An 11,134-nucleotide genomic window follows, 5' to 3' on the forward strand; every position below is an offset into this window, starting at 1 on the left:
TCCTGTGCACGGCTCTATTGACTCAGGATAAAAGTGGGAAGCTCAGTAGAAAGCGTCTCCTACCACTTTGATGAGCTGTGGAGGATTTTTATCTGCTTCTGCATCTGACAGCTCAAATGTACGTCTAGAAAACAAAGAAAGCAGAGTCAGGTGTTAAAACGTGAAGAACACTGGCTACAGCTGGGGAACTGGCGTCCAGTGTCCTGGGCTCCAAGAATGCAATGCAACTGCAATCAGTGGTGCAGCTACTGAACCAAACAAAATGCTGGGAGCGTTTGTTGCTTTGGGACACCATTTTAAATAAATTTGCTTTACTCCTGCACATTTAAATATATAAGTTTCTTTTTTTAAAACTTTCGCATGTGCTGGGGACTGTTTTCAGCGGGGGATGAGTCCACATTTGGTCTCTAGTGAGCATCTGTGGCAGCAGGACGGTGTGTGTGGGACTAATTCCGAATCGCCTCCAGTGTGTGTTCATGGTGATGGAGGAACTTGTCAGCCAGTGCAGCAGTGTGGTCACTGGTGGGTTTACTGGTGTCTGGACCAGTGGAGCTCTGTGGCCCAAAGGGAGGAGGGAGATAAGGACATGATAGAGGGTTCAGGGTTGGTTTGTGATCTGCACATGGGGTTTGTTCACAGCGATAGATATACACAATATAACCAGACTTGTACTTTGAACTGTACTCATGTGGAGGACAGAACCTGTTGCAGTCGCTGCAGAGAGCTGTGAGGAAGACGGCGAGGAGGAGGAGGATGAAGAACCCGGCGACTCCTGGTGACAGGAGCCACGAGCTGATGACCTCTGCTCCAACTGCAGCCATGATCACTGAAGGAGACAGGAAAGAGGACAGAAGTCGTGTGACTTCTCGGGGATGTTTGTTTGTTTGGTTATAAAGCCCGTTAGCTATGGCAAAACAAAAACAGACATTCTCACTACGCATCACAACACACCAGCATAACAATCACAATATAAAATGTTAATAAGACAATGACATTTAACAGCATCAGTATCCATACAAACACAGGAGACACTCTCTCAGTTTGTTCAGAGCCATGGTTACACATAACAGTAAACTCAAATTCCAGTTCCTTCTCAAATAGTGTTGTTTAAAAGATTTTTAAAAAGCATTAATATGTCACAGCATGTCTTATTAAATAACTATGAGAGTCAGTACAGAAGGATCCTTGTTATGAACGGTGTTTGGACACTGTGCTCTTACAACGCAGGCCATTCCTGAATGTGTTCTGATGCACTGACTGTGGCCGACCTCCTCACCCGTGAACACACTGCTCTTCAGTCTTGTTCCACTTGGTAGGTAACTAGTTGATCTGTTTGGACTCTGGGCTGAGGGAAGCTGCTGGGTCGCTGAGCTGTACCTGTGCACCTGTGCACCTGGCAACAAGTCAGAAGTGTGTGGTTTCAGTAGATCAGTAACATGCCCATAGAAACCACCAGTGGTGAAAAGTAACCACACACATTTACTCAAGCACAAATGATGAGGTTTCTGTACTGTACCTGAGTACTTCCATGTTCTGCTCCTTCATACTGTGACTTTACTCCATGTCAGAGACAGACCATGTACTTTTTACTGCACTACATGTACCTGATAACTTCAGTTCCTTTCCAGAATCAGATGAATCAAGCCAAACCCAGTAGAACCATCAGACTCTATGGATTCTGGTGGGAAATCCACCAGCTACCCACCAGGATGTAAAGTACTTCACAGTATAACTATATCTGTTATCTGTCAAATAAATGTAGTGCAGTAACAAACAAAGTATGTCTCTGAAATAGAAGTATAAAGTAGCACAAAATGCAAATACTCAAAGTGCAAGTACCTGTTTGGCTTCATATTGTGTCAACATGAAAATCCAAATTGAGGAGCTGCCTTCAGGCGCAGGCGGAAATGATGAATGGTGTGCAGGATATTTAAACAGTAAACTCTGTGGTCACAGACAAATGGCGAAGCAAAGCCTGCTCTGAAATTTGAATTTTTGTAAGTAAAGGACCTGAGTACTTCTTCCACCACTACTACATCTGTCAAATAAATGTAGTGCAGTAACCTGTTATCTGTCAAATAAATGTAGTGCAGTAACAAACAAAGTATGTCTCTGAAATAGAAGTATAAAGTAGCACAAAATGCAAATACTCAAAGTGCAAGTACCTGTTTGGCTTCATATTGTGTCAACATGAAAATCCAAATTGAGGAGCTGCCTTCAGGCGCAGGCGGAAATGATGAATGGTGTGCAGGATATTTAAACAGTAAACTCTGTGGTCACAGACAAATGGCGAAGCAAAGCCTGCTCTGAAATTTGAATTTTGCTGGTTTATATGGCCAGTTAGTGGCTGTAATATGTAAAGAGGCTTCAGGCTCTCTGATCAATAACATGAGAGATGATGAAGACGAAGCCTGTGTTCTACCTGTGCCACCACCTGTGTACAGCTGCTCCACCTACAGTAAATGTTCACATACACTCACATAAGTGTGATTAGGAAAAGAGAAAAAGTGAGGATGACTGAAACAATTAAGTTTTTTTTTAACTCAGGAGGAGTGATTGTGCTGAATGTGTTACAGGTTTTTGATGGGGTGACCACAGCAGAGAGAACTGGCAGCTCAGGAAGTAAACTGGTGGTGCAGATCAGTATTGTGTCTAGTCAGGGGACGGGCAGACAGGAGCTTTACACGCCACAGTACATACAGGTTGGAGTGGCCAGAGGCACAGGTAGCAGGAAGTCCAGGACGGGACAAAGAGGGGGACTGTGATAGCATGTTGCGTTAAGATGTGACAGGAAGTGAGAGCGTGACTGGTCGTCCATCTCTATGGGTATATCCCAAGTCTCTTATATGATCACTCCTCAATCCTCGCTCGACCCAGAAGCCAAGCCTCTTATATTGGCTCCGAGGAGCGAGGAGGCTGCAGGAGGAGCCGTGAGTGAGGATACACTAGAGTATCCTTAGCTGAAGTCTTTCATGAACCGAGACGCCCCTTTATCAGACATCAGTCGGTGACTGGACACTTCAGATAGAGGAAAGGAGGTCTCGTGTCGGTATGAACACTTTCTCCTCTCTCCTCTATTACCGGGGCATGAAAAGTTGCGCGTGAGGGTAATGTTGGTGCTTATAAGAGACTTGGGATGTACACATAGTGTCAGACCTGTGATAGAATCCCACTTCTCTTCCATCCACCCATGTTTCCCTCGCTTGTTGAGAGGAGAAAGACCTTGAGAAAACACGTTGCTAGAGACAGGAGACATCCTAGTCTCTGATCCTTCATCTGAACCATCCAATCACCGGCTTTTTAATAAAGGAGCGTGTCAGTTCACGACAGACTTCTGTGAAGGGTGCACTTGTGTGTCCTCGCTCATGGCTGCTCCAGCAGCCTCCTCGATCCTCAGGCTTTTGGAATGAGGAACGAGCAAATAAGGGAATGTACCACAGTTCTCGGCCAGTATCAACTGGGACCAGCTACAGGATAAACAGCATGGATGATGGATGGATGCTTTGCAACCGTTGTGTAAAGATAACTGACTAAATACCATGAAGTACCAAGCAATGTGTGCAGAGGCCTTGAATCATAGAATATAAATAATCTGACTCAGATGCAGCATGCTGTTACAGTTCATGTTCAGTTTTTACCTGGTTGTCTAAGTTTCAGCCCAGTGGGACCTGAGGCAGCAGTTGAACCATCCTGACTGGCTCCTGCACACAGACACATGGCAGACAGACTCACTGACACCGTCATGTAGCACTGCCTTATATACAGAGACTCTCACAGGTGAACCAAATTATATTTATTTATAAACGTGTTCGGCCTTCTTAGAAATATGCTTAATCTGTTTCATGACAACAAGGTTGACACAACGGTCACATGTGGATTAAGGCTTCAGCCAATAACTGGTTGGTTTATTATAGCTAGAACTAAAGAAACAGGGAAAGCAGGTAGCCTGGCTCTGGCTATAACCCCATCTGCCTCCCAGCACTTGTAAAGCTCACTTTCTTTAATGCATAAAGTAGTGTAAATAGTGTGGCATAAATGAACAAACAAGCTTTAGATGTGCTGGTAGGCGGCACTGATTACTTTTGTTGTTTCCTCTTGTTTGTGGACTTTATACTAAGATAATCTAACCATCAGTCTGAACATCTAAGTCTCCAACTTAGAATAGAACCAAAATGCCAAACTGCTCCCGACAGCTGCAGGAGTTTAGCGCCCATTGGTTGTGCTAGCATGCCAAACATGATGCTAACTAGCATATTAGCGCTCTGCTCATGTTTTAACATGCTAAATTTGAATGAATTAGAACAATAAATGAATTTTAATTAACTAGCAGTAGTCCAGGCAGAACGTGTTGAGCTGAGTGTCCTATATGTCTGCTGTGCACAGGAGAAACCCAGCAGGGTGTTTTAGTGGCACCGCCCTCAAAGTAATGTGATATAACATAATACAATGACTTTTAGTTTGATCAGAGTTTACTGTTCTGATAACAAATTATTAACTCAGAAGACTCCCTTAAACAGCGAGGTTTGTTGTGTTCCCGTCAACCCCTGCAGGTTTACCATAAAAAAAAAACATGCATGTGTAACCGTGTGAAATTATTACATCCCGGTTACATTCTGTGTAATTATTATACCCCGGTTACACATGTCAAACTCATTTTCATGTGCACAGTGTAACACTCCACACAGGAAATGTTTGAAAACCACATCTGCCTTGATATGAATCTGTCACACGTGAAATGGAGCCTTAAATATCATTTTTCACTTAAAGTTGCTGTTTGTTTTCTCATATTTGAAAATCCCAGGTGTTTACATCATGTGAACTTCTCACAGGTAAAATGAAGCTTCTTTTCTGTAAGGTCTCAACTCTTTGCAGTAACAAGTGCCAAAGTACTACAAAATGCCCAAACTACATACTGTACACTATACATACATAAGTTGTTTATGCTATAAAGACTACTGTGTTTGTTTATTTATTGTTATTCTTTATTTCTGTAATATTTATCAGGCAATACATTAAAGTCATCTTGAAAATTTTAAAGAAATAGTTCTTGATAAATTTTATTAGTCTTAATATTTTCACATATATGATAGACCAAGATACTGTTTCTGAAGTAGTTACAAAGTAGATAAAGTGGAAAGAAAGTGTGCAAAGCGTACCTTTGTGCAGACAGCTGAGATGAGCTTCACATACTGTATGAGAGGAGTTGTTCCTGCTGCAGGTTTACTCATTGACAGACTGAACAAACACTGAGCTGCTCTCAGCTCCTTAAAGACACACACATTGTTTATACTGTGCACACACTGAAACTGAAAAGACTCGACAAACTCCATCCTGCTCTTCTCCCAAGACAAACAAGAAGATGAACTTCAGTTTCATCTCTGCGCATCCAGTACACAGATCAAACATGTTTTTCTCAGCTTGGCACAAAAAGCAGAAATTGTTAGCCTAGCTTAGCACAAAGACTGGAAACAGGGGGAAACTGATAGCCTAGCTTAGCACAAATACTGGAAACAGGGGAAACTGTTAGCCTAGCTTAGCACAAAGTCTGGAAACAGGTGGAAACTGTTAGACTAGCTCCATCAAAAGAAAAACATAGTTTATGGTGTCACAACAGAATATTTTGCACCAAATTCTGCATGAAACTGTTAGTGTCACTTTCAGGGAACACTGCCATCACATATACGGCCAGTGATAATAAAAGACAGAGGCTTGCTTTTATTTTTTTATGACAGTTTTTATCACAAGCAGCTTGGGCTGATAAACTTGTAAAAGTTTATCAGCCCAAGATGAAGCCCAACTCAAACTGAAACTGGAGCGCTATCAGCAGCTCCACCCAAACACTGTAACTGATACTTACTGCTTGACTGGTGGAGCGAGGCCTGTGGAGGACTGTGAAAGAGCGATAACAACATCATCTGTGCAGTTAAAATATAATGTTCATTTTACTGTATTTTGCCTATTTATTTGTGCAATATGTGATGTAGATCATTTAAGTTTCATGTGCAGATGTTTGTAAATCTGTGCTGCTGGGATTTTGGCCTCTGCAGTTTCCTCTCAAAAATAAAACATAATGAAAACAGGAGAGATTTTATAGGCTGAACAATCAGTCGCTTACCAAAGAATATGGGTAACTGTCATATGTATTAAAATTAAAAACTGAAATCTGTTATGACTGAAACTCTGCAGAGCCTCTGCTGCGGCATAAACCAGAGCATGAACTCTGTGGTGAGGCCCAGATCAGGACCAGGGGATCAAACCATGTCTATAGCTCTGAGTGTCCCCAGGAGCACAGCGGCCTCGGTAACTGGGATGCGGAGGAAGTCTGGAAGCAGCAGCACTCTTCTAGAGTCAGTGCCCGGCCTGACTGAGTAACAACAAGGGCTGTGGTCAGGGAGGAGATCAAGGACCCAGGGGTTTCTCTGACAGAGCTTCAGATGTCCTCTGCAGAGATGGAGAAGTTGCTGGGGGACGAGCACGTCAGCAGCTTCTCCATCAGTCTGACCTTTATAGTCGAGAGGCTGCACAGAAGCCACTGTGATGAAAGGCTGGTGAAGTTGCTGGACTTTGTTTCACTGCATCTGAAGGATGTGAGAGCAGGAGGAATGCAGACAAACACAGAGAGTCCTGGAAGCAAAAATGAAACTGGGCTGATGGTTCACCTTTCAGCACCACAGTGACCTGAAGCAAACAGCCAAGACACTGGAGCAGCCTCAGGACCAGGCTCTGACTGTCCCTGAGGGGCCCAGTTCAAGTCCAGACATAGACCCCAGAGACCTGAAGAGTGCACAGACACCTCCCTTCCAGGCTGACGGAGCCTGAGAGGACCTGCAGGAAGAACGGGATCAACTGCCCATGTCCGGGTGTGCACAGCTGGTAGAGACTGAACCTTCTATAAGGTCTGGAAATAAGGGTGTGAATGCTTCTGTAAATGAAAAATTGTGTTGTTTAATAAATTTCTAAAAAGTTTTCACTTAGTGGTCAGTTTATTAGGAACACCTGCCTTATACTATGTCCAACAGCCCTGCAGTAAATCCTCTTTCCTGAAGGTGGTGCTGTTCAGTTTTTATTGATTCAACTGTGTGATCATTGTAGAGACTGCAGTTTGTGTTCAGACTGTTTATCAGCGGTGTGAAGTTGATTCATTACCTCACTCTGCGCTATAGATGATGGCCAGTTTCATTCATGTGTTAGGTATTAGGGTTAGGGTTACTGACACACTATGACACTGTTCAACACAGCCATGCAGCAAATTATGGGATCATCAAAAATAATCAAGTTAATCAGTAAATAGAGATTTTTATTGAGTCCCATTTGTCTCAGTTCCAGGCTGGTACTTCACACCATTTCAGTCTTGGTTGGTTTTGGCCCTGATGCAGGTGCAGCCGACAGCCACAGAGAGGTACGACGCGTTGTAGCAGTGCCCCCCATCCTGCCGGGTCAGGACCAGAATGTTCTGGTAGACAGGGACAGAGTTCAGGTTGTATCCATCCCAGTGACTGGGGTTCGGTCTGGAGCAAGAGCTGTTCTTGCACTTGGCCTCCCAGAGGGTTGCGGGGATCCGGTTCTTCACTGTGGACGACCTGAACACACAACAACAGACTGTTGTTATAGTGCAACAAAATCAGAGGTGTGTTTCTAGTTCTAGACCAGATACACAGACAAATCCAGCTCCGTTTATTGGTTTAACACAGAAATGAACACATGAAATGTAAACTGAACATCTACAAGGACCACTGAACCTTTTTATTCCCATTTGTGTTCTCACCCTGTGAATTAGCAAAGTGATATGTTTACTAAAATCTATAAACCATATTCATTGAAAAGCCACATGGTAGAGGCAGCTATAAACTGTAGGAATGAAATGTACAACATTTGCATGTAAATGTAACAGGGTCAAAGTGTAACGTATCACAAAATGGAAATACACAAGATCAAATATGTCAAAATAGGACTTCAGTGTGGGAGTAAATGTAGTTTGTTTCCACTCCTGAATAAAGTCTTTGTTCGCTCATTTATCTATCAGTACTTTGTACATTCATCCGCTCTCTCACTCATTCACTCATGTTAGGCCTGTGTGTGGTCAGGACGACCTCCAGCTCCATGGGGACAGAGATCTGCTGTAGATGTTCCCGTTTCCTTCAGACCAGGAGGAGACGCCCGAGGAGAATGCCAACATGGAGTCACATCCAGGAGGAGCAGCAACAGAAGGAGACGTCTTATCCGTGGAGGAGGAGGACATGGCCACCCACAATACACTGCAACACACCTGAGGAGAGGAGAGATGACCACTGTAAGTGTCTCCTGTTCCAACTGTAGAGAAATGCCTCCCCTGTCCACCAGAGGCCGCTCTAGACTGGAAACTCTCTTTCACTCTGGTCAATGGTGCAGATGTTCATGAAGCACTAATGAGAACAAAAAGCTCTAACACTGTTAGTTCAGATAATCTGGACCCTTTCCTTCTTCACTTCAGTGCCCCAGCCACTTGTTTCCACTTAGCTCATTTCTTTAATCAGTACTTCTTAACAGTGTCTGTGTCCTGCCCCTGCATAAGGGTGGGTATATCACTGACCTCAGTAATTATCAGCCAATATCTAAGCTCCCATTTCTGGCAAAAATGTTAAAATCCTTGGTTAACTATCAATTATGTGATACCTGACTCACAGAACCTGCTCCAGCCAGAACAGTCTAGACAGGCACAGCTGCAGTTTCAGCAGCTGATGATAGAGCCTCCATACTGGATATTTGACCTTTCAAAAGCAATTGATATTGTAAATCATAAAATCTTACTCAATAAATCACAGTCTTTAAGTTTTAGTTACACTGCTCTTAAACAGTTTTATGCTAATCTTACCTGTAGAACCCAGGCTGTTGTTGCTGATGGTGTTGAGTCACATCCACTAACCATTTGTAATGGAGTGCCACAGGGGTCTATTCTAGGACCACTGCTCTTTACATTATGTCTAAATAATGTTATTCTACCAGATCAACATTTTAATGTCAATTTTTATGCAGATGACAATTTTATACAGTGCGTGTCGGCTTCTACCACAACTCAGGCCAAACTGCCTTCAATGCCTGTCAAGCAGCTCTCTTTAAATGAAATGAGCTGCAGTCTTCCCTTAAATTAAATTCTTTAATGTCTCTTGGTGATTTTAAATCATTATTATTTGATGTGTGATAGTTTTTACTGATCCTTTACCCTGACCTAATGAATATCTGTCTAGTCATTATTCATTTTTACTCATGTAACGCTGATAAAGTCATAGATGTGAGCGATAACTCAGAGACTGGAAGCAGCTAATAACCGACTGCTCACAATCACTGCACCGCTGTGTCGTTTGTTCATATGAAAGGATGAAGATGATGCTCACCAGGAGAGTGCAGAGTCTCAGCTTCATGGTGTTGGTCTGGTCCCGTCCAGCTCCTGTGTGTGAGGCTGCTCTGGGCTCATGTGTATTTATGATGATCTGTGGCCCTGAGATCCGATCACACCAGATCTCTGCACTGATACCCAGATGGAAAATGAGAGGGGAGATTCCTGTTATCTTTGCAGTCCATCTACAGAGGCGGGGAACGAGGTCTGTGGTTGACAGTCGGTGAGATGGAGATGATGAAAGGCTTTTCTCCTCTGATAACATCTGCTGACAAAGACTACAGAGACTACTAAGGACAACAGGCTGTGAGCTGACTCACCCACATTTATTGTAAATTCTACTGCAGATCACAACGTGTACAAAAATACTGTCAGACTGAAATAAATGATTCAGATGACATCTATTTTCATGAGTGAAATAACAGGGACACTGATTTAAATGTCCACATTGCAAACATCACACAGCTTCAATCACATGTTCCAGGGAAGGAAAACAGGACTCCTCAGAAACGTTGACTTGTCGTCATATCGGATGTTAACATATTATCAGCTGACTGCGAGTCCGTGCTGAGCATGTTTCTGGTTGGGAACTGGTTTATTCAAATTTTTTGTGTTATACATACAGTGGAGCCATTAGCACAGCAGTGATTCAGGAGGTGCTCTAGCTCGTCCCTTTCTCTCCGGTCAACCCTTCGCCCGCAGGCCTCTGACAAACACACAAGATGACCCAGAAGATTTGAACTCTTTCATTTCATGCTGCTGAACACTGCTCTCTGTGTGCAAATGTTGTAGTTAATCAGCTGCAAACTTCTTATTGCTTTTGTGATTATTTGAATCACACAGTCTATATAACTCTTTTTTGTTGCTTCATATTCATATAGCTTAAATAGTTTGTATAGCTGTGTTGCTCACAATAATGCAGCAGTGCACAGCTCATATAGACACAAACACTGGAGATACATTATGTCGTCTATCATCTCTTACAGACGTGCACAGCAAAGCTTCTCGGTCAAATAATAAAGAAATAGACCACTCACTGACAGACATGTAAAGTTTTTGTTCATCAAAACACCTGAACACATGTATTAAATATGTAATTTGGATGCAAGGTGGAACAGAAAAAGAATGAAAATGTAACAGAATAGTTTTAAAGAAATGATGAAAATGTTCAATCAGTGAAAGACTCAGTATGTAATAATAAAATATGACATCAGGTGTGTTATCAAGTTAAAAATCATTACAGAGAACAAATCATTCAGTAGCTGAAATAAGTACATGCATTAGCAGATTGAGGTTACTTATCAAATGCAGGCAATAACAAATCTAAGACATAATCTGAGGTTTAAGAATAAAAGTCAAACAAAAAGAGTAGTAAAAGGCAGCATTAGACCAACTTTATACTCCTGTTAGGGCCCATGCATGCGGCTTTAAGCCACACTGGCCACACACCCTATGACTAAATTTAGCCACTTCCGCTGACACGTATTCCTCCGAAACCCCCTGTTTATATCACCTGCGACGCGTCTCATCTGCAGATCTTGTGTTCTCACAACATGTGAATCTCATAAAGGTCAAAACGTCACAATTCTCCGTTCCGGAACCTCAGTCTGTGTCCTGATGATGCAGCTGTTTCATTTCCCCCTGCACTGAGGGTCCTATTTATACCTGCCCCCTCCCGCGCTCCAGGCTTCACCCACTGTGGTTCAGGGGGTTCACCACAACCTGCATCTCACAGAGCATCTTTCAGGCCTGTGATGTAGA

At 42.9% G+C, this 11,134-nt stretch overlaps 2 protein-coding genes across 3 annotated transcripts in view; both read right to left on the reverse strand.

The window, feature by feature from the left end:
- The window catches only part of LOC109961630 (uncharacterized), an 8,586-nt gene extending 3,306 nt beyond the window's left edge, over positions 1-5,280 (reverse strand). Inside the window, exons 1-5 of one of the 2 annotated variants that reach the window (XM_020602608.1) lie at positions 5,157-5,280; positions 3,639-3,701; positions 1,277-1,393; positions 703-826; positions 64-124 (exon numbers count right to left, since the gene is read on the reverse strand). In XM_020602608.1, the coding sequence (XP_020458264.1) occupies positions 64-124; positions 703-821 (180 nt within the window). In that variant the 5' untranslated portion in view covers positions 822-826; positions 1,277-1,393; positions 3,639-3,701; positions 5,157-5,280. Of the gene's footprint in view, positions 1-63; positions 125-702; positions 827-1,220; positions 1,394-3,638; positions 3,702-5,156 lie in introns of those variants that run through there. The other variant, XM_020602609.1, reaches the window with a different exon arrangement.
- A 2,065-nt stretch (positions 5,281-7,345) lies between these two features.
- il17a/f2 (interleukin 17a/f2) lies at positions 7,346-9,621 on the reverse strand. Its single transcript, XM_020602664.1, has 3 exons — positions 9,372-9,621; positions 8,091-8,266; positions 7,346-7,580 (listed from the first exon to the last, which is right to left on the reverse strand). The coding sequence occupies exons 1-3, from the start codon at positions 9,396-9,398 to the stop codon at positions 7,346-7,348; spliced, it is 438 nt and encodes a 145-aa protein (XP_020458320.1). The 5' UTR covers positions 9,399-9,621.
- Between the last annotated feature and the right edge of the window lie 1,513 nt (positions 9,622-11,134).

The sequence above is a fragment of the Monopterus albus genome, unplaced genomic scaffold (assembly GCF_001952655.1).
Source record: "Monopterus albus unplaced genomic scaffold, M_albus_1.0 scaffold57.1, whole genome shotgun sequence".
Lineage (NCBI taxonomy): Eukaryota > Metazoa > Chordata > Actinopteri > Synbranchiformes > Synbranchidae > Monopterus > Monopterus albus.